Below are 28,000 nucleotides of genomic sequence, written 5' to 3' on the forward strand. Positions count from 1 at the left end.
AGAGACAGAACCATCAACAGTTTATTGGGGGATACCAGGAGAGACAAAGCACAGGGGACAGGATGGGCAGGGAAAGCATTCAGACCACCAGGCAGAAAACATTCATATGTTTACGAAATACAAACTCCTTGGAGCCTGGTTGTAGGAGGTCAAGGAAGTCTTCACATTACAAGAGGATTACCCTGTAAGGCAAAAGGATTGGGGTTAGTACAACGAGACCTTGTGTTTTCCTAAATGCTGCCTCCCATAGTGTATCTGAGGCCTTGGATGAGCACTTGAGTGTGTGGCCACATCTGTGAGTCTGTATGTAATAGGCAATAATTGTCTTCACATCTCACATATAAATCTCTGATTGTACCTGTTCTCTTAACTATCTTTTACTTCATTGTGGCTAGGACCTGACATTTAATAGAAAAAAGGGGGCTCTTTGCCTTGTCTTTGAAATGAGAATTGCCACTACCTGGCCTGAGGTATTAAACTCTTAATGTATTTTGTCGACATAAATGAACATATTTTGATGCTCATGGGCATGGAGCTATTTTCATTCCAACAGTGAGAACGGTGAATGGTCAGAACCCAGATACTTTGCCAATTATTATTTTTTTTCTTTTTGAGACAGAGACAGAGAAAGGACAAACTTGTGAGTGAAGAGGGAAGGGGGAGAAGGTGAGGGAGAGTGAGAATCCCAGATAGGCTCCGCACTCAGCACCGAGCCCGACTTGGGGCTCAATCTCAGCAGCTCGAGATCATGACCTGAGCAGGAATCAAGATTCTGCTGCTTAACCGACTGAGCCGCCCAGGGGCCCCGGCAGGTTCTTTATGTACTTCAACTCCTATTGCTCTAGTGACCTCAGAATCCTATATGCTCTCTCTATGACAGATTAAAATAAAAGCTGAGGCCCTGAGAAGGCCCCACTGAGAGCTGGTATTTCGGCTGAGAAATCAGGAACACAGGCAAATCCGCAGGACACTGGGACTGAAGTCCCCGGGAAGTGCACAGCTGCAGGCAGGGTGGTGACGCAGATGCAGAGGCCTGGTGACAGGGCTCCAGCTAGGGCGGCTCCTGGCCAACCCTGACTCCCCCACTAATGGTCTGACTTGGGTAAGGCGAGGGCCACATTCACTGGGTCTCGGTCCCGTCTTCACGTTTTCTCACTGGGGGACTTAAAGTCAGCCAGACAAGAATCCCCAAAGACCAAGTTAAATTTCCCAAATCTCCGCAACACTTTTTCACATGGTTCAGAATTTTCAGAAACTCAGGGAAACAACGCTCTTCACAGACTATGAGTGAATGGCTTCATGGCAAAAACGACATTCTGAGACAAAGAATGGCGTGATCCACACTGTTTGAGTGAACACATGCAGCAGCCGGTGTGGACCGCACGGTGTCCTCACACTCACTCTCAAGCTGCTGGCCTGCCGGGAACAGCCTCACCCTCCCTGAGAGAAGCCCAGCCTCTCCCTGAGCACCTCCAGCCTTCTCGGCATCCACAACCTCCTCTTTCTGTGTGACTTGGGGCTCCCTCCCTTCCTTCTGGTCAGGCTTCTCCGCATCCACAACCTCCTGTTTCTGTGTGACTCGGGGGTCCCTCCCTTCCTTCTGGATACATCTCTGGTTCTCCCCTTATACGGAACACACCGTCTATGTCCTTTCATCAATGCATCCCTCCCTTCTCTCAGACACACACCCTCAATTCCTCACATTAAGAGCAGGCCTCAACCCTCCCAGAGCACAGAGCATTGTCTCCTTACTATGTGCGTGCGACACCTGCTGTGCCCACCTTTCGGAGAAGGGCAGCTCTCTGTCACCACAAAGGACCAGCCAACCCCCTCAGTATGACTGGAAGACAAGGTCCATCAATTCTATCTACAGAACAACCAGAAGAAAGTTACCATGTCCTTAGCAGCCTTCACTCCGCCATGACATGAGAGGCCTGTGGGCAGCACCGCTGGTCCTTGTGGAGGACGCTCCAGCATCTGTATCTGACCCACGCCATGGAAAAGACAGAAGCTTCTCCCCCTGGAAGTGACTGAGCAACATGCCAACGAACCCGCTACACCTGCCTCCGGCATATGCCACTGTTTCTCATTCTCACCTCCCCGGCCGGACAAGAGCGTTACCCACAAGTTTCCAGACTGCAGAGGACAAGGGCAGATCCCTACGCTAATGAACAATGAAGGGACCGCAGCCCTGTGTCAGGCGTTTATACAACTAAGGAAATGACAGCTTAAACCCTACACGCTGCAGATGAAGTGAGAAGTGCTTCATCCCTCTCAGAACAACATATGCGGATGCTGGATGTGCACGACGGTTAGAGACAGATGTCTGCCATTGTGCAACGGAGACACTTCCTTCCCAACAATGGCACCTGCCCACTGCTCAGTGTGTCCAAATAGCCAGGCACACACATGTATGTCCTCTTCTCAGGCCACACGTGGATGGTTCATTTTTCCATCCTGCAGATGAGACCTAGCATGCTTGACTGGCCAACAAGTAAACATTTCAGGGAAGAAACAGACTTTGACATGTATATAGTCACGAACAAAGAAAACATAGGCAGATTGAGCAATAAGTCTATGGCATTACACTGATAACATGAGAGGAGTAATAGATATTTCATTGCTGAATATGGTCCTATAGATTACAAATAAAACAAAAATATAGGAACCTCCATAACAAGTAAATAAATGCCCTTTTGCACAAATAGTTTTTTTTTGTTTTTGTTTTTGTTTTTTTTTTTGCCAAAGCTTGACCACTGAGACAAGGTGGGAAGGGTGCTCGGCTCCCACCTCCTCAGACTCAGCTCTTCCGAAGGGGGTAGCAGGGGGGGAAGCTGTGGAGCGGCGTGAGCTCTACCTGTCACGGGGGCAAGTGTCCTGCTGCCTGGGGGCATATGAGGAAAGCACCCTCCTGTCGCCCCTTCAGACAACCTGCAGGCTTGTGATTCTCTGATTCTCTCCAGGACACACAGCGATCACCCACAGCAACGGGAAGGACCCCGTGTGGTTTCACAGCAGAAATCAGCTGCTGCGTTTCCCATCGTGCTCCCTACCTTGCCACACAGGCTCCTGCAACTCGGGCCTTCCAGGCATGGGTCCGCGCCGCATGGATCCCACAGGCAGCGTCTCCCCTTCCATCATGCGCAGTCTTGGGCACAGAGAAAGAATGGACATCTCTAAGAATGACAACACCACGTCCTCTCCTAGGCACTAAACAGCATAGCCGTCACCTCTCCAAACACCTGTAAAAACGCACGACAAACTCTCACACCTGTATTTCAGGTAGGCGTTCTCCCTGCTCTGCTGCATCATCCTTGTTTCCCAATACCGAGCCTTCATCTGTGGGAGAAAGACACACCCACCTTCAGTTGTGCCCGACTGTGCCCCCAACGAACATGAGGAAAAGGAAAACACTTACCCAGTTAGCCAGAGCATTTCTCTCCTGAACTGCGATCTGAAAAAAGGCAACACACCAGAAGCCCATGTTCAGGGCTCTAAGGGCCACTTCCATCACCTGCAGGGGGCGCCAAGGGGTCAGTGTGTTGGACACAACTCAGGTTACCTTGTGACTGAAGGTGAGCTCAGCCTCCAGCAGCTGATCTTCCATTTCTTCCACTTCTTGTCTGTGAGGGACAATTGTTTTCATCAGACAAAACCCAACACTGGGTGTGATTTTCAATCATCTGCCCATGTGGCCATCCTCCTCTTATCTGTCCCCTCATACAATTGATCCTGACACAGGAAACCCTTTCACCGGACTATAATCGGACTGTAGGATCAAAGCTATTCGTACAGCCTTTCCTTAATCATTTTTCTTTGCCGGCAGGATCAGAACTGACATAACTTCCTTACCCGTTTTCAATCTTTCCCTCAGTTATCACATGACAAACGTCTTTTGTCATGAAGCTCTATTCTCTTTTAACTTCTATCCTCGCCACGGTTCCCAGGGTTGCAAAGACCAGCGCCACCAGATGGCACTACCGTGTTTATGGGTAGGACTCATCCTAGGACAAACTGCTTTCCTCAAGACACCACCCCAAGGACACTGGTGTGGAGCCAGTTCCCACACAGGCCAACATTGGGGATCCGGACATGTTTAGTAACGTAATTGTTTTGTGCCTCATCTTTCCGTGTCTGTTGATTCTCTCTGGATACATCCTCTGAATTTTGGTGTATATTACTTAATTGAGTCCTCAAAATGTACAAACATTAAAAATCCAAAGGGACGGAGGAGTCAAGATGGCGGAGAAGTAGCAGGCTGAGATGACATCAGGTAGCAGGAGATGAGCTAGATAGCTTATCAAACCATTCTGAACACCTACAAATCCAACAGTAGATCGAAGGGAAGAAGAGCAACAGTTCTAGAAACAGAAAATCGACAACTTTCTGAAAGGTAGGACCCAAGGAGAAGTGAAGCCAAAGCGACGAGAAGATAGACCCCGGGGGGAGGATCCGGCTCCTGGCAAGCAATGGAGCACAAATTCAGGACTTTTAAAAGCGATGTCCACTGAGGGACATCGCTCCAGAGGCTAAACCGGGGTGAAGCCCATGTGGGGACGGCGTGGCCCCAGGTCCTGCAGGGTCACAGAAGGATCGGGGGTGTCTGAGTGTCACAGAACTTGCAGGTATTAGAGCGGGGAAGCCGGCTACAGAGACAGAGCTGAGGAGTGAGCTCTCAACTCTGGGTTACCTTGAACCGTAATCTGTGGCACAGGCCACTGCTCTGTGAGTGGAGTCCCCACAAGATCCGGTGAGAGACCCCCCCCCCGGAAGAGCTCAGGATTCAAAGGGGTTCGGAGACTTCAGGTGGAGCTGTGTGCCAGAGACAGAAACGCTTGTTCACAGCCTGGGTGAGCTCTGAGCGCAGCCGAAGGCCAGGGAGAGGAGAGCGGTTGAGCGCTTTTCTCTGAGGGCGCACTGAGGAGTGGGGCCCTGAGCTCTCGGCTCCTCCAGGCCAGAGATTGGGAGGCCGCCACTTTCATTACCCACCTCCCTCCGGAACTCTACCGAAAGTGTTCAGGGAACAAAAGCTCCTGAAAGCGAACCTGAGCGGATTACTTAGCCTGGCCCCTGGAAAGGGTGGTGCAATTCCACCTGGGGCACAGACACCTGAGAATCACTACAACAGGCCCCTCCCCGAGAAGATCAACAAGAAATCCAGCCAAGACCAAGTTCACTTACCAAGGAGAACAGGGGAATACCAGAGGAGGAGAAAGCAAACCATGGAATTCATGCCTTTCTCCACATGATACTTTAGTCTTGCAAAGTTAATTCTTTTTAATTTTATTTTTCTTCTGCTAATTTTTTAAAAAATTTTACCCTTTCTTCTTTTAATGTTTTTTAACTAGTTTATCTTAACAATACTTTTCATTAAAAAAAATCTTTTTCAAGCCTTCATTATTATTGTCATATGTTATCCTTCATTGTATCTAACTTCAGTTTTGGTATACACATAGAATTTTTTTTCTCAAAAATTTGGGGTACAACTTCTAATAGATCAAACTACACCCTACAACTACCACCGGGGTTGTTCTACTCTCCAGCATGAGCAAATCTTCTCCACTTTCTTTTTCTTTCTTCTCCCAACCAACTTACCTATCAACTCCTTTTTTACAAGTTAAAAAAAAATTTTTTTTCATCTTAATAGTAATATTCCATGCCTTCATTGTGTTTACCTTATATATGTTTTTCATTCTTTAAAATTTTGGGAGGTAATTTCTTCTAAGAGACCAAAATACACTCTAAATTAAGTGAGTGACCCTGTTCTAGTCACCAGTCTAATATGTATATATATTTTTTCTTTTTTATATTATTTCCTAATTTGTTTTCTTTCTTAAATTTTTTGTTCTGAACTTCTTTTTACCCCCTCTATCCCCCCATCAGGATCTGCGGTCTCCTCTGTTTTGGTTAAGCACACTTTCCTGGGGTCTTTGCCACCCTTTTAGTATTTTATTTGCTCCTTCATATATTCTTATCTGGACAAAATGACAAGGAGGAAAAACTCACCACAAAAAAAAGAACAAGAGGCAGTACCGAAGGCTAGGGACCTAATCAATACAGACACTGGTAATATGTCAGATCTAGAATTCAGAATGACGATTCTCAAGGTTCTAGCCACGCTCGAAAAAGGCATGGAAGATATTAAAGAAACCCTATCTGGAGAAATAAAAGCCCTTTCTGTAGAAATAAAAGAACTACAATTTAACCAAGTTGAAATAAAAAAAGCTATTAAAGAGGTGCAATAAAAATGGAGGCTCTTACTGCTAGCATAAATGAGGCAGAAAAAGAATTGGTGATATAGAAGACCAAATGACAGAGAATAAAGAAGCTGAGCAAAAGAGAGACAAACAACTACAGGACCACTTGGGGAGAATTCGAGAGAGAAGTGATACCATAAGACAAAACAACATTAGAATAATTGGGATTCCAGAAGAAGAAGAAAGAGAGAGTGGAGCAGAAGGTATATCGGAGAGAATTATTGTAGAGAATTTCCCTAATATGGCAAAGGGAGCAAGCATCAAAATCCAGGAGGCGTGTAGAGAACCCCCCTCAAAATCAATAAGAATAGGTCCACACCCCGTCATCTAATAGTAAAATTTACAAGTCTTAGCGACAAAGAGAAAATCCGGACAGCACCCTGGGACAAGAAGTCTGTAACATACAATGGTAAAAATATAAGATTGTCAGCGGACTTATCCACAGAGACCTGGCAGGCCAGAAAGGACTGCCATGATACATTCAGAGCACTAAACGAGAAAAATATGCAGCCAAGAATACTATATCCAGCTAGGCTATCATTGAAAGTAGAAGGAGAGATACAAAGCTTCCAGGACAAACAAAAACTGAAAGAATTTGCAAACACCGAACGAGCTCTACAAGCAATATTGAAAGCCGTCCTCTAAGCAAAGAGAGAGCCTAAAAGTTGTAGATCAGAAGGGAACAGAGACAATATATAGTAGCAGTCCTCTTACAGGCAATACAAGGGCACTAAGTTCATATCTCTCAATAGTTACCCTGAAGGTAAATGGGTTAAATGCCCCAGTCAAAAGACACACGGTATCAGAATGGATAAAAAAACAAAACCCATCAATATGCTGCCTACAAGAAACTCATTTTAGACCCAAAGACACCTCCAGATTTAAAGTGAGGGTGTGGAAAACAATTTACCATGTTAATGGACATCAGAAGAAAGCTGGAGTGGCAATCCTTACATCAGTTCAATTAGATTTTAAGCCAAAGACTATTATAAAAGAGATGAGGAAGGACACTATATCATACTCAAAGGGTCTTTCCAACACGAAGATCTAACAATTGTAAATATCTATGCCCCTAACATGGCAGCAGCCAACTATATAAACCAATTAATAACAAAATCAAAGAAACACATCGACAACAATACGATAAGAGTAGGGGACTTTAACACTCCCCTCACGGAAATGGACAGATCATCCAAGCAAAAGATCAACAAGGAAATAAAGGCCTTAAATGACACACTGGACCAGAGGGACATCACAGATATATGCAGAACATTCCATCCCAAAGCAACAATACATATTCTTCTCTAATGCACATGGAACATTCTCCAGAATAGATCACATCCTGGGTCACAAATCAGGTCTCAAACGGTATCAAAAGATTGGGATCATTCCCTGCATATTTTCAGACCACAATGCTCTGAAGCTAGAACTCAATCACAAGAGGAAAGTTGGAAGGAACTCAAATACATGGAGGCTAAAGAGCATCCTATTAAAGAGTGAATGGGTCAGCCAGGAAAATAAAGAAGAATTGAAAAAATTCATGAAAACAAATGATAATGAAAACACACTGGTTCAAAATCTGTGGGACACAGCAAAGGCAGTCCTGAGAGGAAAATATATAGCGATACAAGCCTTTCTCAAGAGACAAGAAAGGTCTCAAATACACAACCTAACCCTACACCTAAAGGAGCTGGAGAAAGAACACCAAAGAAAGCCTAAACTCAGCAGGAGAGGAGAAATCATAAAGATCAGAGCAGAAATCAATGAAATAGAAACCAAAAACCAATAGAACAAATCAATGAAACTAGGAGCTGGTTCTCTGAAAGAATTAATAAGATTGATAAACCCCTGGGCAGACCTACCAAAAGGAAAAGAGAAAGGACCCAAATTAATAAAATCATGAATGAAAGGGGAGAGATCACAACCAATACCAAAGAAATACAAACAATTATAAGAACATATTATGAGCAACTCTGCGCCAACAAATTTGACAATCTGGAAGAAATGGGTGCACTATTAGAGACAATATAAACTACCACAACTGAGCCAGGAAGAAATAGAAAACCTGAACAGACCCATAACCAATAGGGAGATTGAAAGAGTCATCAGAAATCTCCAAACAAACAAAAGCCCAGGGCCAGGTGGCTTCCCACGGGAATTCTACCAAACGTTTAAAGAAGAATTAATTCCTATTCTCCTGAAACTGTTCCAAAAAACTGAAATGGAAGGAAAACTTCCAAACTCGTGTTAGGAGGCCAGCAACACCTTGATCCCCAAACCAGACAAGGATCCCATCAAAAAAGAGAATTACAGACCAATATCCTTGATCAACACAGAGGCAAAAATTCTCACCAAAATACTAGGCAATAGGATACAACAGTACATTAAAATGATTATTCACCACCCCCAAGTGGGATTTATTCCTGGGCTGCAAGGTTGGTTCAACATCTGCAAATCAATTGATGTGATACAATACATTAAGAAAAGAAAGAACAAGAACCATATGATACCCTCAATAGGTGCTGAAAAAGCATTTGACAAAGTACAGCATCCCTTCCTGATCAAAACTCTTCAACGTGTAGGGATAGAAGGCACATACCTCAATATTATCAAAGCCATCTATGAAAAACCCACCGCAAATATCATTCTCAACAGAGAAAAACTAAAAGCTTTCCGCTAAGGTCAAGAACACGGCAGGGATGTCCATTATCACCACTGCTATTCAACATAGTACTAGAAATCATAGCCTCAGCAATCAGACAACAAAAAGATATCAAAAACATCCAAATCGGCAAAAAAGAAGTCAAACTCTCACTCTGTGCAGATGATATGACACTATATGTGCAAAACCCAAAAGAGTCCACTCCAAATCTGCTAGAACTTGTACAGGAATTCAGGAAAGTGTCAGGATATAAAATCGAGGCACAGAAATCAGTTGCATTGCTTTACACAACAACAAGACGGAAGGACGAGAAATTAAGGAGTCAATCCCATTTACAACGGCACCCCAAACCATAAGATACCTAGGAATACACCTAAGCAAAGTGGCAAAGAAACTATATTCAGAAAACTATAAAGTACTCATGAAGGAAATTGAGGAAGACACAAAGAAATGGAAAAATGTTCCATGTTCCTGGATTGGAAGAACAAATACTGTGAAAATGTCTTTGCTACCTAAAGAAATCCACACATTTAATGCAATCCCTACCAAAATCCCATCCATTCTTTTTTTCAAAGACATGGAACAAATAATCCTAAAATTTATATGGAACCAGAAAAGTCCTCGAAGAGCCAAAGCAATATTGAAGAAGAAAGCCAAAGTTGGTGGCATCCCAATTCTGGAATTCAAGCTCTACTACAAAGCTGTCATCATCAAGACAGAATGGTACTGGCACAAAAACAGACACATAGATCAATGGAACAGAAGAGAGAGCCCAGAAATAGACCCTCAACTCTATGGTCAACTAATCTTCGACAAAGCAGGAAAGAATGTCCAATGTCCAAATGACAGCCTCTTCAACAAATGGTGTTGGGAAAATTGGACAGCCACATGCAGAAAAATGAAACTGGACCATTTCCTTAGAGTACACATGAAAATAGACTCAAAATGGCTGAAGGACGTGAATGTCAGGAAGGAATCCATCAAAATCCTTGAGGAGAATACAGGCAACAACATCTTCGACCTCAACCACAGCAACTTCTTCCTAGAAACATTGTCAAAAGCAAGGGAAGCAAAGGCAAGAACAAACTATTGGAACTTCATCAAGACCAAAAGCTTCTGCACAGCAAAGGAAACAGTTAACAAAACCCAAAGACAACTGACAGAATGGGAGAAGATATTTGCAAACTGACATATCAGATAAAGGGCTAGTATCCAAAACCTATAAAGAGCTTAGGAAACTCAACACCCAAAGAACAGATAATCCAATCAAGAAATGGGCAGAGGACATGAACAGACATTTCTGCAAAGACATCCAGATGGCCAACAGATGCATGAAAAAGTGCTCCACATCACTCGGCATCAGGGAAATACAAATCAAAACCACAATGAGATACCACCGCACACCAGTCAGAACGTCTAAAATGAACAAGTCAGGAAATGACAGATGCTGGCGATGATACGCAGAAAAGGGAACACTCCTACGCTTTTGGTGGGAATGCAAGCTGGTTTCTGCCACTCTGGAAAACAGCATGGAGGTTCCTCAAAAAGCTGAAAATGGAGCTACCCTATGACCCAGCAATTGCACTACTGGCTATTTACCCTAATGATACAAACGTAGTGATCTGAAGGGGCATGTGCACCCAAATATTTATAGCAGCAATGTCCACAACAGCCAAACTATGGAAAGAACCTAGATGTCCATCAACAAATGAATGGATAAAGAAGATGTGGTATATATATATATACAATGGAATACTATAAAGCCATCAAAAGAAATAAATCTTGCCATTTGCGATGACATGGATGGAACTAGAGGGAATTATCCTTAGTGAAATAAGTTGATCGGAGAAAGACAACTATCATATGATCTCCCTGATATGAGGAAGTGGAGATGCAATGTGGGGGATTTGGGGGGTAGGAAAAGAATAAATGAAACAAGATGTCACAAAACAAACTGAGGAGTGCTGGCGGGAGGGGGGGAGGGAGAGGGTGCTGGGGTTATGGACACTGGGGAGGGTATGTGCTATGGTGAGTGCTGTGAAGTGTGTAAGCCTGGCGATTCACAGACCTGTACCCCTGGGGCTAATAATACATTATAGGTTTATAAGAAAATTTAAGAATTTAAAAAAAATCCAAAGGGAACAGGTTTTTCAGGAGCCAATAGTATGTAGTGTCTGAACTTACCTGTACTTGTCCATTTCTTCTTCCGTTAATTTCAGCTTTTCATCGGCAGCAAACAGCTCATTCTTGGTTGTGTAAAATTCACAAAGTATCTCTTCTAGCTTCCTAAGATGGGAGAGGTATATACATTGTCCAGTAGCCAAGGTCCTGAATTTCTGCCATTTATTCTCCCAGCACACTTGATGGCCTATGTTGCAATGTCCCCGCTAAAAGCACAGACTGACAACACAACAGGGAAATGAATGAAGGCCCCATTTAGGGTTAAAGAAATATCGAACTCTGGCTGCTGGCCAAGCTCCCTGCAATCGGGGCTGTCTTTATACTTGTCTACTTTAATTCATTCACCATGTCACCAAATAACATTGCACTTTGTGTCCTCTGGGAATACGTCGTTGGTTTGAGATGAAGGCTCATTTCAATTCAAAGTGAAAAGGCAAGCCTGACGAGCTACACTCATTAGGATGAGGCAGGGGCCCATCATTAGTCTCACACCTCCATAGGGAGCCCTGATCCTCAGACCAAGGCTGTGCCCCACAAAGTCTGCCCAAAGGGACCTTCCACTGGCATGGAAACTCACTCCCACATATCTCTAGGCTTTAGAAGTACAACCCCTGGTCCCTCGTCAAAGATCCTGGTGTAGGAAAAGGCCAATCTTAGTGCCGAAAATATGTCCGCAAATAATCCATGTGAACTGACACATACTCAGGGTGTTATCTCAGGGGAACAGACTTCAGATGGAAAACTGTCAACTCCATTGAGTCTACATTTCCATAAAAGACTTTATTTATTTATTTGACAGAGAGAGATCACAAGTAGGCAGAGAGGCAAGCAGAGAGAGAGGGGGAAGCAGGCTCCCCGCAGAGCAGAGAGCCCAATACAGGGCTCAATCCCAGGACCCTGGGACCATGACCTCAGCCAAAAGCAGAGGCTCTAACATCCTGAGCCACCAGGCACCCCGAGTCAAACTTCTTGAACAAGACCAAGTTCATGGATGGTGAAGGCAGCAAACGGCGATGCTTAGAAAGGTTGGTCTGCTGGGCTGCCCTCAACTCTTTTGTTCATGGTGTTGATTCACAAGGTTTCAACAGGACACTTGTCAAGAATCTCATGCAGAATGACTTAGAGACAGACAAAAGCTCTAGAAAGAGAAGGACAAGAGCACCTGCTTCTGGACTCTCAACTATCCTTCAGCAAATGTCTTCTGGAGTGGCAGTCAGTGTGTGGCTCAGGAATATGGTGTCAAAGAGAGAAAGGTGGTCAGGACAGTGGACCTGCCCCAAGAAGAACTTACCAATGGACAGAACCCAGGTGCCTGTGAGAGAGAGTGGCCCCCACCCCAGTGTGGGAATGAATAACACAAACCTAAGTCTCCAGGGAAGACAGGGAACAGTTTTGCTTTTCCACATGAAGGAGCGACTCCAATGTCCCGATCTCCTCCTGAGATATAAAAGGAAACACTGGACAAGAGAGCAAACTTGTGAGTGAATGCACCCAATTTCTAAAGAGCACATGAAGAAACACGAGAACCAGATGGAGAAGAAGGAAGCCTGGGAGAAAGCCAGCCTGGCACTGGGAGCCAATCTCCCCCAGGAAACATCAGTGAATTCTGGAACAGGCGAGTGAATACAAAGTAAATGAACAAGCAACCTTTTGGGGACAGTTTGCAATGTAACAAGTGAAGGTCCGGTCCAGCCAGCAAAGATGAGACTTAGTGAAACTGCAGGCTTCGGTTGGGATCCAAAAGAGTTACAACTAGAAAACCGTGTGGAGGGGCACCAGGATGGCTCAGTCATTACATATCTGCTTAAAAGCATTTGATTCAGGTCATGATCCCAGGATCCTGCAATAGAGCCCCACACTGGACTCCCTGTTCAGAGGGAAGCCTGCTTCTCCCTCTCCCACTCCCCCTGTGTTCTCTCTCTCGTGGTGTCTCACTCTGTCAAGTAGATAAATAAAATCCTCCCCCCACCCCAGAAAAAGAAAGAAAGAAAGAAAAGAAAAAGAAAATCAGGTGGACAGGAAATACCCTGGCCTGCTTAGGGATTGGGCTGCAGCGAATGATCTCAGTTGTACGCCAGATGAAGGGACCCAGTATTGCTGGAGCCCCAGCACACTTTCTACAAAGAAACTTTCCCTGTTTCTGCAGGAAGAGAATTCCATTTTTCTCTCCACATTCTGGACCCAAGTCTCATACTGAACAAGAAATGGACCTAATGCAGGAGTGGGAAGAGCACGTGATGAGAGTGAAAATGAAAGGACAATGTAGACTGACCCAGAGGGGATCCAGGTATCAAAGTGATTAATGCTGGTACCTTTCCCCTTCTACCCCAATGAATCACACAACAACGTGTGGCAAGTCGTTAGAACAGAAAGGAAAATGCAGGTTACACAAATCAAGATAGGAAGGGCAGGCACAATTCTACAGAATGCATTTGGCAAAAGTACTCTAAGATCCAATTCCAGAAGATCCAAATACAGTTATCTAGACTTGCCACCACAAAAAATCATACAACGGTATCTATGACAACACAGCAATAGCTTACTCTTCGGCAGTCAGTTTTCGTTTTTCAGAGAACTCCACCACCATATCCACTTTCTTCTTTAGCAGGTTCAATTCTGCTTCTTTAGCTGTTTTCTGATAACTCAGGGAATTACACTGGTCTTCCAGGAACTTTTTCCTTTCTGTAAAGGATGAGTTTGCTTTTGTGTGTTTGTGCCATGACCTGACAACTCGGTTTCGATGGGGAAAGGAGAAGGGCAAGACCGTGAAGGCAGGAAGGCATTCTTTCCCTGCCCGATGCAAACGCGTTGCCACCATATGGAGATTTCTTCCCCCCAAACAACATACCTTTCAGTTCTTGGTTCTTGGATGTGAAGGCTCTCAACTCTTGATCCCCCAATTCATCTTGGGCCTTTAAGACAGATTTGAGAAAAGACATATGAGGGCACCTAACAGGACAGGATCATGGAGGGCAACAAAGGAAGCCCTTGAGGCATAAAGAGAATAAGGGGAAAGTCAAGAAAGTAGTTCATGTCAAAAAACACACAAATGGCTTTTTAGTGGAAACGGATAGAAAATAATCTTCTACTATACAATTGGGCTTGTTGTCGCCCTTCACCGATCACGTATTTTGTGGGATTTTCTACATAACTTGGAGGACAGCGCTGAATGATGTGATGATGACCCAGCTGTGAAATAAACCACACTTCCTAGACGTTGAAATTGGAAACCTCATCGGGGTGGTCCTAAGTGAAATCACAGCTCACTGTTCAGTAGGAGTTGCAGTTCCCAGACGCCCACCCTCTACTGCGTCAACAGCACACGAGTATGCCACACTCACCTCCCCCAAGGAACCAAAAGCCTCCCAAGCCATATTATAGGACAACTAACATCTAATTCTAACCATGTCCACGTTCTTGATTTTCTTTTCTCTCTCAGCTTGTAAGAGAGCCTGATTACAATGAAGGGAGACCTTCAAATTTTCATTAACCTCTTCCACCTTTTTGATGTTCTCCTTCAAGAAAATATATTGAAATATATATATGTATTGAATGAGTAACAATGATTCATTCCTTGGGGCACCTGGGTGGCCCAGTCTGTGGAGTGTCTGACTCCTGCTTTCGTTTGCCTTGAGTCCTGATCTCAGGGTCATGGGATTGATCCCTGCATCAGGCGACACACTCGGCACGGTGTCTGCTTGGCATTCTCTCTCTCTCTCCTTCAGACCCCCTCCCCTCACTCTTTCCTTCTCTCAAATAAATCAATCTTAGAAATGATAACAATACTACTACTAATAATAATGATACTTCATTTACTTTTATTTCTTTTTAGAATGCAATTCAGGCAAAGAAAGGATTCTTACTTTCAATTTATGTACTTGAGCAAGGGAAAGCTTATGTTTTCTCTTTGTTTCTCCTTGCTTCTTTGCTTCCCTGACCTATAAAACATATGAAAAAGGAATCAGAATTCCAAAATAGCATGTTAGAGAAGCCTATCTAGCAATGTGTGACTCCTTTCTCAAAGAGAGAGGCAGTGCGCTACATTTGTGAAGCTTCTCTTACTCAAGGACTGCTTCTGGATCACACAAAATAGACTGATAGAATGAACTACCAGAGGGGGAGGTAACCAAAATGAGATCACAAGAAATATTTGAAAGGGCACACATACCTTCTCCTCACAACTCGCTATGTTTTCCTCAAGAACACTGTTTTCTTTTTTAAGGTCATTGATCTTCATCTTGATTTGTTCTAAAGTAACTGAAAGGAGAAAAAAGGATTTTAAGATAATGAGCAAAAACAGTGACATTGAATAATCCGTGTATTAGCACCAGAGACACATTCTCTGACACTTGGGTGTCACTAACCTGCTAATGTTCCCATTGTGCCTGAGGAAAGCAAATTGTAGTAGCATTTGAAACCTAAGACTTTCGATATCAGTGAGATGCGTACTTAAAATGTTTTTCAAACATAGAGAAGTGCAATCAAGTGTCTTCTCATTTTCTTCCATCTGTAAGCACCATTCTTGGAAAATTCAATCCCTGCAAATGCTGATGTCATCGCCAGAGCTGTGACAGTAAAATCAAGCATCCTATCAACGAACATCTCTCTCCTCCAATAATTCAGATACAAAAGCAGGTCCCTGCAAACAACCCCAAATGAGCAAAACTATCCTTTGGTCCTGCTCAGTGCCACGTCCACTTCCAGGTCCTACTTGGAATTGCACACAACGAAAGCTCAAGATATCAGGTGAGTGACAACTCACAGGCCTCCAGAGACTTTCTGCTGCTCACAGATCACCTTTCACGAACGCCAGGCTGGGGGCTCTGCAGGACAAGATCTCTGCTCTAAACACACTTGGGTACAATCTCCACGTTACACAGAGTCTCTGGAGGGCCTGGATAATGCACACACCCAATAAGACAAGCTTTTTTCATCGCAACAGGAGAATGGTACGCTCCACCCTTACAGGAAAACACTCAAGAGGAGCCTGATCCCAGCTGGATGACACATGAAAGGTCTAGAACACAGACTCCTCTAAGAGCCACTTAATTCTCTCATCTTGGGGCACCTGGGTGGCTCCGTTGGTTAAGGGTCTGCCTTCTGCTGCGGTCAGGATCCCAGATCCTGGGATCGCATCCCACATCCAACTCTCTGCTCAGCAGGGACCTGCTTCTCCCTCTCTGTCTGCCTGCCACTCTGCCTGCTTGCGCGCTCTCTCTTTCTATCAAATGAATAAACAGAATCTCTTAAAAAAATAATTCTCTCATCTTTCCTCAAAGTGCAAACTTCTCTTCACCTGGCCCACTGTGAGCGCTCTCCTGCTCTGAGACCTCTCTTCTCACCAGCACCACTGCCACACTCACAAGAATGAACAATGACATTCAACGGTTTCCTAAGTGCCAGGCGGCCACCCAGGCCATCAACAGCCAGCACCATGCAATCACCACAATCCATGAGCCTCAGACACTATCCATTATCCCTGCTGGCACAGGCTCTCTTCCATTCATTCTCCCCTGGCAGGAAAGGCTCCCTCCACTTCAGACTCAAAACCACGGTTTAATCCTCTCCTGTGACACACACTCTGTGTGGCAATATCTGCCGTCTTCTCTAAGTGTAGCTGGTTTACTAGGCTTGGACAATTTTCTCCTCTTGACATTTCAGCAAGAGCCAGCTCATGACAAAGTACTCACTCCAGACCTCATGCTGTCATCATCACTTGCCCCCTAAACATCTCTCTGCACAATTACACCTTGGATTCTCCCTAGTCCCAGCAGGTGTTCCTCCTCCTGGTCTCTTAGAGATGGCAACTCCCTCCACATTGTCACTTAGACCCCACATGGGGAAGAGAACCATTTTCAAGATTTAACAAGTCAGTGAGACATCAGAAGTCACCATATTTATCCCTCATCAGATTATACCCACATCATGCACTGGTACCGAGAATTTGTGGCAAAGAAAACTGAAGCCAAAAATCTTACCTTCATATTGTCGAGGCTTTATCTAAGAGAGGAAGAAACAAAGATAAGCTGGATGTCAAAATCTATTACCAGTAAAAATCTATAGTACAGGTAGTACCGCAATTGTAATCCAAAGATATTACAATGATCACTTTGCTTAGCAGCATGAATTCACAGGATTAAAAAGGAAGACAAAATTAGAATTTCCTGATTAAGTCATCATAGTTCACAATCCATTTCTGATAAGCAGCACAAGGGTGTATACCTTATTTTTCACCCCCAAACCTATTCATATTCTATTCAATGAAGTTCAACCTATTCAATTTTGACAAGGGGTCATGCAGACATTTACAAAATATTCATTATTTCACATTTCCCTAGCTTTTTTTCCATGTTAGTAACCATACAGATTGTCATTAGTTTTTTTTTTTCATTGTTTATGTTTACTGAGATAGAATTTAAACATTGTCCCCAGCTTTACTGAGATACAAGTATAAGGTGAACAGTGCATTGATTGATACATTTATAGATTGCGACATGATTACCACCATGGCTGATCCTTCAGCCTGCCCCATGGTTGCTTTTTGTGGTATAGGTAATAGAGTATTGCTGTTCTGTGTCTTTGGATGAATTTAGTGAAGGTTCCTACCAGCCTAATTACAACACAAAACATTCCCGCCACTGGCAGTTTGGTGAGTGCCTCTTTCCACTCAATTCTACCCGACAGGTGCTTGTGTGTCCTTTTTGTCTTTCATGGGGCGTGTTTCTGGGATGCATCCACGTTGCGTGGATCTCAAATCTCTTGGACGGGGATCATCACAAATCATTACAGTATGTGTGACCTTTTGTGTCTGGCTTCGCTCATGAAGTTCTTTGTGGAGATGAAGAACCAAGAGAATTAGCAGTGAAACTTGTGGGAAGAATTTGAGATTCCATAACGGGACAAAGGGATTATCTGTTAGGGGCTTGGCAGTGCCCAAATGGATGATTTTGTGGCCAACAGAATGGTCTGGGAGAACCTTCAGATTGGAGCTTATGCTGAGTTGGAAGGAAGGTATTAGGTGATCTGTATAAATCGGAATCTTGGTAGGCGCCATGGGGGAAACCTCGAGGGGCATCCATGGTTCCCTTGGAAGAGCTGGTCTTGACTTCTACTCCAGCTAACTGCTGTTTAGCTTTCCTGAGTTTTGCTCTGTGGTTCTTGAACCAAACCTGCAGTACGGTGGGCTGGATCTCCAGTTTCGAGGCCATTTCTTTCTGAAGGCTGGGAAGCAGGGTATGGGTTCCTGCTAAGCAAGGATTCCAAAATGGCCAGTTGTTTCTCAGTGAACATGGTTCGTTTCCTTTGTGAATGCTTCCGGTGCTTTCCTTTAGGAAGGTCCCCGGTGCTGGACATCCCGAGATCTAGCTGTGTCCCCATGCTCTGGTCCTGTGTCTCTCTCATTAGCTTTTAATGCATTGTTCTTGAATTTAGTGTTTGTTTACAACACCCAGTGCTCCATGCAATACTACCCTCCTTAATACCCATCACCAGGCTCACCCATCTCCCCACACCCCTCCCCTCTAAAACCCTCGGTTTGCTTCCCAGAGTCCACAGTCACTCATGGTTCATCTCCCCCTCTGATTCTGCCCCCCTAATTCATTTTCATCTTCCTTCTCATAATATCCTCCATGCTACTCCTTACGTTCCACAAATAAGTGAAACCATATGAGAAGTGACTTTCTCTACTGGACTTACTTCACTTAGCATATTTCCTAAATTTTTTGTAACACAATATCTGCACTGAAGTATAGAACCTGGGACTTTTTTAAAGTCCCAAAAGAAAGAAAATGGAAGGAAGGAGGAAAGAAGCCAGGCAGGCAGGCAAGGGAGCAAAGGCTGTGTCAAGGATACGCCCCTTTTCTTCTCTACAAAGCTTTCCTGAAACCTTACAGAGAGTTGGCTGTTTGCTGAATTCACACACAGTTATGGCACATCAGGTGCTATGAAGGTTCTCAGACTGTTTAAATGCAGTGTCATCAAAGAGAAGTAAAAGCCATCGGATGAGAAAAAGAGTGGCCCATGACGAGAGATGAAGCATAAGCCATGACAGAAAAGACAGTTGGTGTTTCCAAAAAGGGGAGCCAGGCAATTCAGACTCGAGTCACCCTGATGTTATTATAGCTCAATAACATCCAGGCAAGACCTCATTTTGACACCATTAATATATTTCCTCATTCAGAAGTTTTACAGGATGAGGGGCGCCTGGGTGACTCAGAGGGTTAAGCCTCTGCCTTCGGCTCAGGTCATGATCTCAGGGTCCTGGGATCGAGCCCCACATGGGGCTCTCTGCTCACCAGGGAGCCTGCTTCCTCCTCTCTCTCTGCCTACTTGTGATCTCTCTCTCTCTCTGTCCAATAAATAAAAGTAAAAATTTAAAAACAAAGTTTTATAGGATGATGAGAGGCTGAGGCCAACCCCCATATCTTGCCAGGATATTGGAATCTCACCATGCTATCAACAAACCAGTCATAATAATGTTGTTGAGAGTGCATCAGTGTGGGGCAATCAGAAAACCATAGTTATTCCTTTAATTTCACGTGTTGATGAGGAACCTCTGAGCTCCCCTGGCCCATGTCACCAGCCCCATGGGCAGGAGAAGTGGAAAGGTCGATGGGCATACCAAATACATATTTTTCTTTTCTTTTTGAAGGGTAGTTTTCTCCAATGGCAGGGACAGGGGGGATATTCCCACTTAGAAAGAAACTCGAAAAAGTTCTTTCTTCTTAGAAAGGTCTGGCCTCAAGTGAAACTATGTCTTCAGAGTCTAACTGGGGGTTTCCCAAAGACTAAGACACAGAGGTGAGGGAAATACTCAACTCCAGTGCCATCTCCTCCCTGTCTCACCGGCAAGTACCTCAGTCTAACCCCGAGCCAGAGGAGCAGAAAACCTCACCCTAATACCCACCTACCTCAGTTCCCTTACCAGGACACACAGTATCTAGCTTTCGACACAACCCTACAAGACATACTACAGGTAAAACCCAAGAGAGCAAGCATGAGAATCACACTTCCTGTGGCAGAGGTGATGGGGTTAGCAGGCTGGGACGTTAAAGTCCCTTCCATGTACGATAGTGGATCTATGGGAAAGCGCACAAGAAGAAGAGATGGTAAATGTAAGCAGAGAGATGAAACTCTAAGACTGTAACATGATTCTGGACAACAGCACCATTACAGAAATCAAGAGTGCTTGGGCTGGCTTCATTAAGAGACTCAAAATAAAACCGAGGAAAGAATCTTTGACATTAAGAATGTCAAGTAGAAACTTCCAAAAAGGAAACACAAAAGGCGCCTGGCTGGCTCAATGGGTTGAGCCTCTGCTTTAGCTCAGGTCATGATCTCAGGGTCCTGGGATCAAGTCCTGCATCGGGCTCTCTCGTTAGTGGGGAGCCGGCTTCCTCCTCCCCCTCTCTCTCTCTCTCTGCCTGCCTCTCTGCCTACTTGTGATCTTTCTCTGTCAAATAAATTTTAAAAAATTATTAATATTTAAAAAAGCAACACAAAGACAAAGATTACAAAGACAGCACAGAAAATCCAAGACTGGTAGGTCATTGCAAAATGTGTCACACACACGTAATATTCCTATAGGAGAATGGACAGAGAGATATTTGAAGCAATGGCAGAGGATTTTCTGAAATTAATGGAGTTACCAAATCAAGATCCAGGAAAATCAAAACACTCAAAGCAGAATAAATACCAAAACACACAAAAACAAGGAACAAAAAACACCAATGATGCCTAATCTAAACTATTCAGCTACAGATCACTAAAGACAAAGAAACAGTTCTGCAAATCTAGAGCAGGTGTTGGGAGTGGGTGGGACAAGGAGGAGAGGGGAGCAGTAACACCTTACTCCAGAGAAAAAGGATAAGAAGGACATCACACTTTTCAGAAACCATGCCATCAAGAAGGATGAAATGTTTATAGCGTTTAAAGAAATATCAAACTAGAAACCTGTGGCCAGTGAAATGATCCTTCAAAACACACCACCGAGTAAGGAAAACCATCAGGGATAATGACAGACATTATTTCAATGATGAAGGGGTCAATTCTCCAAAAAGACACAACAATTTCTAATGTGCATGCATCGCCGACAGAGTATCAGAGCACATGAAGCAGAAACTGAAAATAGTGCTGCTGGGAACAGATGAATCCATTCCTACAGCTGGAGAATTCAAAACCCTCTTATCAGTCATTGACAGACCCAGAGATGCAGAAGTTCCATGAGAACACAGGTGAACTGACCAGCCTCACCCATCCACCGCATCCACTAACATCGGCAGAACACTTCATTCAGCAACGAGGTATAGACATTCTTCTCAAGCTCACATGGAAGTCACTGAGAGAGGCCATATTCGGGGACATACAACCCATGTGAACCACCAATGGAATCGAAATCACAGGAATTATGCTCTCAGACCACAGACGACTCAAACTAGAGATCAAGAACAGAAAGACAGCTGGAGAATGACCAAAAATGGAGATTCAACAGCACACTTCGAAAGAAGACATGGGTGGGAGGTCAGGTAGGTGGAGGGATGGGTGAAGGAGGTGAAGGGGAAGAAGAGTGCCCTCCTTGTGCTGAGCACTGATAAATGTACAGAATTGCTGAGTCATGTTGTACACCTGAAATTCACATTACACTGGCAATTATGACTGAACTTAAAAAAAAAAAAGAACACATGGATCAAGAAGGCACGTCAATAGAAATTTAAAAGTAGGGGCGCCTGGGTGGCTCAGTGGGTTACGCCGCTGCCTTCGGCTCAGGTCATGATCTCAGGGTCCTGGGATCGAGCCCCGCATCAGGCTCTCTGATCAGCCGGGAGCCTGCTTCACCCTCTCTCTCTGCCTGCCTCTCCACCCGCTTGTGATCTCTGTCAAATAAATTCTTAAAAAAAAAAAAAAAAAGAAGGTACATTAGTATACTTACAGCGAGGATGGTTCTCCAGAGGTAAATGAGAAAGACACAAGTTCCCAAGGAGGCAGTTAAAATGAGAAGCTTCCACAGGACTTCAATCCCATCAGGGCCGAGATGGAAATGGTCAGGCAAGGAAAGGACAAGCTGAAATACCATTTGAGACAATGAGGAATCTCAAAGACATTTACTGTGTATCTGTCTCAGAGAATCAACTTTACAAACTCTCAACCAGCCTCCAGGAGGTAAGCATACCTCTCAACTACCTCCTCCTGGAGGAGAAGCAGCACAGAGGGATTTCCAAGGACCTGGGGCAAACTTTTGGCAGTGATGAATGTGTTTATCATCTTACCATGACGATGACTTCCTTATTGCTTACGTATGTCCAATATCAACAAACAGTATTCTTTGAAAAGATGTTGTGATCACATATACATTATAACACACTGAAGCTGTAGGCAAAATCTAACAGACAAATCTTAAGAGATTTTATTTTACCTACAAGCACATTGCAAAATTTGTTTCTATAACTAACAGAACTTGAGAATTTACAAGCCAATATAAAATAGACAAGATAAGTCAATCTAAACTTAGAATAGGTGAGAAGTCGGTGACTTCTATTGTACATCCATGAAGGACTTGGAAAAACTCCTTTGGACCGTTTCCACAACTACACCCAAGATTTATGGAAGAATGAGAGAAATCATGAATATAATGTACTAGAGGTACAAAGGAGCATGCTATATGGACAGATGTTTATAGGTTAGGACATAAGTGAGACAGATGGGAGGCTGCTCATTAATATGATATGTAATTATTTTCCAATAAAAATAAACTAGAGTTATTGCTTCATTTCTGAAAACATTGATGTTTTCTTTCAATGCTCACATTGCTTCTGAATCACAGTCCCAAGTGTAAGATTTCTGAAGTACATAAAGATTTGCAGAATCAGGTGATCATGTATGTTCTAAGGATATCTGTGAGGTTTAGTATCTCCAAAAAGCCAATGGAAGGAATTCATGTTCCTCTGTCTTAGTATTGCAATTCAATCAGGCAGTAACAGCTATAAAATTAAACTTTTTAAAGAGAGAAAATATTAACGGATGTATTTATTTATTTGAAAGAGAGAGGGGGAAGGGCAGAGGGAGACTGAGTAGCTGACTGCCAGTTGAGCAGGGAGCCCAACCAGGGCTCAATCCCAGGACCCTGGGATCATGAGCCAAGCCGAAGGCAGACACTTAACTGCCTGAACCACCCAGGTGCCTGTGAATTCTAAAAGAATATGAAATTCCTGGATATGAACACCAAGGCAAGGAACACGTCATTTTACAAAAAAACTACATTTAGAAGTATTTCAGCGTAGAAGACACTAACAATGCAATTCATACTAATTCACACCAAACTTGAATTTTGTGCAAACACACCTCTCTAGAAAGGAGCCCCTGAAATCTATAACATTTTCCTCTTCAGCCCTCACAGCCGAGGTCAGGAAAACGTGTGCTGGTGGGAAACGTACACTGTCTTTGAATAGCCACTGTCTGGAAGAGAGCAGTAGCTGTCAGCACAATGGTTGATCCTGGGGATCGAATGCACAAAAGACAGAGGCCGTCCTGTCAGGAATGTAAAACACCCAGTTGTGGGCACTCAGTACATCTGGCAGCTGTCTGGATGCTGATACCAGTAGCTGAGTCTTAACTAGATGAGAGCCAGCAGGGCCAAAACACTAGGTCCTCCGACAGTGGCCATGAGCAGGTGGAGGCGGGAAATACAAGACCAGTTCGTTTAGGCAAGAGTTCAGAGATGAGGGAGGGTGAGAAAGGGGAACCGATCCATGAGATGCAGCCCAGGTAGAGGGGAATGATTCCAATCAAGACGACCAAGAAATTCCCTCTTCTGAAGACTCAAATGAAACAGAATGAAGTCTATTTTGACTAGAGGTCTTCATGTGGGATGGGTCTGCCTCAATACAAGGGTCCTTCTTGAACACGGACACTTCCGGACCCCTCTTTCATGATCTGGTACAAGCAGATCTAAAGAAGTCTACTTATTTCAAGGGGTGTTCCCTGACTGTGGGCTGACTCTCTCTCTCTCCTGGGGGTACAGCTTTTACTTTTTCATGCAAGAATGAAATATTCATGCTGGGAACCACGTATTTCTTTATATTTGGACAATCCTAAGGACATCCAGAACTTTCTTATTCTGGGGAAATCAACACTCTGCACATACTTGGTCAAAGAAAGGACAACAACTCATTCACTTCCTGATCATATCACTCCTAGTGATGTTCCTGTGACATATATCCCAGCAGGATGTGGTCACTTAGTGTCTTCTGGGATTCTCAGGTCTCCATGGACCTGGTAGGACACACGGTCCCTGGGGACAGCCTCCAAGACCAGAAGGAAAGGGCTGATTCAGAAGTTGCTAAAAGTCAACAAACCAAGAAGCTCAGAGCACAAAAGACATTTCACTTTTTAATACTCTAGTCCCAACACCAATGCTTAAGATACCCAGGGCTGTCAAACATGACAAATATAAACAATGTCCTGATAGGAAAACCAACTACACAGAAGATGGACCCTGAATTTACCAGGCTTGCAGCAGGATCATCACTGGGCTTCCAGGGGCCAATCTAATACCCCTAGCTCCTATTAAATTAGAGTTCCTGACATTTTCAAAGACAATTTTAAAGAGATATAATGTACATATCACACAAGCCCCCTATTGAGGACAAAGAGCTCAATGGCTTTTTGTATCTCCACAAATCCTTCCTCTGGACACTAGAAACCCGTTGTCTTCAGGTTTCCATCCTACCAAAGCTGCTCTTCTTGGACCAAGCAGCACAGACAGGACCCAAAACCTGATGGAAATGGCTGTGGCCACAACCCCTTAAGGCTGACTGGAAAACCTGCCCCGTTGTGCCCAGTCTTCAGGAAGAACTGTCGTTCTTCTGAGGTTCCCATCAGGAACCCCATGAAAAAGCTGTTATTTAACCACCGTGTGAAAGAACCCAGTCGGAAGGAAGACACCACTAATACCAAGTCTTGGTTTGGATCAAGTCATGATCTCATGGTCCTGAGATTGAGCCCCTCTTTGGCCTCTGGGCTCAATGCACAACTGGTTTGGGACTCTCTTTTTCCCTCCCCCCTGCCCTTCCCCATCACCTATGCCCTTTCTTTTGCTCAAAGAAATCATATTTTAAAAAATAAGAAGAAGAAGGAAGACACCACTGAAGTGTCATGTTTACTCACATTTGGGTTTGGGGAACTGTGACATGGGAACAAGAGGAGCCAGAAGAGTAGCCTTTGCACCATCATATCTTCGTCCTTTTAAGGGGCACTGTGACCCCAGGGAGGAGGTGGAGATGGTTGGGGGGCAGGGGAGGGAAGAGTGGGGGGTTAGGGAGGGGTGGGGAGGGGATAGGGTGGTAATTAGGTATGGGAATAGGGAGGAAATAGAGGGTAGGATGGGGAAAGCATTGGTCAGGAGAAGAAGGGGTCAGGGACAGTGTCAGGGTCAGATTAAGTATTCGACGGGAAGGAGCACGGTTCACAAACGTTAGGAGGTCAGCGGGTTAGTAAAGCACGAGGTCAGCAGGACACATTAGCAGGTAAAGTAAATTCTCAGGAGCAGTTGGTATGGTATAAAGAATCCATCTTCCACCAAGACTTCCCCTGTTTGAATGTTTCCTTAGCAACCTAGAACCTTTCTGATCTCTCCACCAATCAGCTGCCTTTGCCCCTTGTAGCTCAACATGGATGCCACAGATGACCTCGTTTATACAAAGCCCCTTTCCACCTGATACCCCACCATGTGCGATCCCAACGACAGGTCCTCTCTGGAACTTTGGCCATCCTTCTTGTTTGCTCCCTCCAATCCAGGTCCCTGTTCCCTCTTCTGGGCGCGCTCTCCTTCCTTTCCAAACTCCCGACCGAGAGCCACCGGCTGAACAATGTAGAAAGCAAAGCAGGACCAAACTGCAACAATGAAATACACGACCCGAGTGGGAGGTTCCAGCCTCTCTCAGCAACTCAACGCAGTCTACAGGGCATAAACAAGATATAGATCTTGATAGCAAACCATCTGAATCCCTCATCTGTCTCCATACATCTGTCCACATCCATATCCACTGTGGAGGACACATTGATTTTAGGCACAGAGACCGTTACAAAAATGCTCCCGATTTACTTTGGCTATAAGGGAAATTTCAATTTTTTTTCGGACGCATGAAATCACAGACAACAACAGAGCATGTCGTGGTAACATAATGTGCTATCAATCACTGATAAAAAACTAACGAGATATTCCCATATGTTTAGAAATTGAGAAGTACCTATATCAATGAAATAGGAGTAAAGAAATAGAAAAGAAAAAGAGCCACACTGGAACTGAATGATACGAGGATGATCCAATTGTAATCAAATATGTCTTCTGGGCTGGGCTATCATCCGGTATTAGTGTGAGAAGACTGTAATTGGCTGAGACATTTGAACACCTCAAACAGAGTGTATCTGTCACTTCTCTTTGTGACCCTCCTACTCACTAGCTTGGGCTTTACATGATGAACCTCACAGGGAAACAATCCAATCAGACTCTCATGGCATCTCCTGGTACCTCCAAGAATGAGAGCAGTTTAAGAGAAGACTTTCACCAGCTTCGCCCCTGGCGGATCCAGGACAACACCCAGAGAGCTGGCAGCTCCAGATGTGCTGGGTGGGCAGGGCCAGGGACCCAGAAGACTAGACAAACCCCTTGTTATCCTCTCTCCTGGGCCCTGTCCTGAGCTGAACTTCCTAAACTCTGTCTCCCTAGGACTCACACCATGTTTCTTCAACTGCTTCAGGCCCAAGGCAGCTGAAAATCAATGCTCTAGAAACCACCACCTTATTATTATGTAAATTTCTTGTAAACAGGACCCATTCTAGTACTGCTAAAATAGGAGAACAATCGCTTTTTTTCTAATTAACATTTAATGAATTTTTTGTTTCAGGGATAGAGGTCTGTGATTCATCAGTGTTACACAATTCACAGCACTCACCAAAGCACATGCCCTCCCCAATGTCCATCCCCCAGACACCCGGATCATCCCTCCCACCCTGCCTCCACTCCAGCCACCCTCACTTAGGAGAACATCTTTAACATAAATATAAAGAAACCATTAAAAAACAAGCCAACAACAAAACAAGGATAACAAAACAATGGTATTAAATTCTGTTTAGATGCTGTGGTCTACCTCAAGAGCCCCAGAGTTGGGCCGCCCTGGTTGTAGAAGGAGAGACCAGCTATGGAAGGGGTGGAGTCAGACTAGCCCAAAAGTGAACAGGAAAGAGGCCCAGCCTGTAAGGGGGACCAGGGAATTCTATGAACGATGGCCACGGTCACCTTGATTAGGACTAGAACCGGGAGCAGGGAAAGAAGAAGCAGGGAACAGAGTTTGGGGGCCTCAAACAGGTGAGATCAGTCACGGAGTTGAGGAGGTGTCCCCAAAGCCAGTGTCAGCCTCCCATCTATGGAACCCTTTGTAGCCCCTGGAGACAAGCCAGGAATCTAGAGTTTGAGATCCAGCTGTCCTGCTTACCTGCTGTGTGGCCCGGTGCTCATTTCCTTCAGTGAACGGGGAGTGTCCATGCCCGTGTCCATAACTGTGCGGAGGACAAGAGGAAGCCACATGTGGAGCACATATAGACATTGGCGTCCTCAACTCCATAGGCCAAGAGTCTTCCCAGATGCAGTGCCTCATGTCTCACAGCTGTTAATGGCAGCCCGGGTGACAACCACAAGTCCCTCCTGTTTCAGGCCTGTGCTACGCCCTGACATTTGCCCACATCACCTCTCGGGCTCCAGATTGGAGGAGGACCCCATGAACTGTGGGGAGAGCCCTGGGCCCCTGGCAAGACTGAGAGATTCCTGGACCCTGGGAAAGGTGATTTAGTGAGGGATCCTACAGGGCTGGGGAACAGAGCTCCGGGGCTCCCTGGAAGGAATGGGGGA

General features: G+C 44.6%; 1 protein-coding gene across 1 annotated transcript; it reads right to left on the minus strand.

Annotated features, from left to right (window-relative positions):
- Positions 1 to 5: 5 nt before the first annotated feature.
- LOC125090833 (transport and Golgi organization protein 1 homolog) lies at positions 6 to 28,000 on the minus strand. Its single transcript, XM_047713938.1, has 13 exons — positions 27,588 to 28,000; positions 22,028 to 22,159; positions 17,079 to 17,100; positions 15,269 to 15,357; positions 14,964 to 15,038; positions 13,949 to 14,012; positions 13,644 to 13,782; positions 11,104 to 11,205; positions 3,563 to 3,623; positions 3,419 to 3,454; positions 3,272 to 3,339; positions 3,054 to 3,148; positions 6 to 182 (listed from the first exon to the last, which is right to left on the minus strand). Exons 1-13 carry the CDS (start codon positions 27,747 to 27,749, stop codon positions 178 to 180), a joined length of 1,050 nt encoding a protein of 349 aa, XP_047569894.1. The 5' UTR covers positions 27,750 to 28,000; the 3' UTR covers positions 6 to 177.

This window comes from Lutra lutra, chromosome 18 (genome assembly GCF_902655055.1).
Source record: "Lutra lutra chromosome 18, mLutLut1.2, whole genome shotgun sequence".
NCBI lineage: Eukaryota > Metazoa > Chordata > Mammalia > Carnivora > Mustelidae > Lutra > Lutra lutra.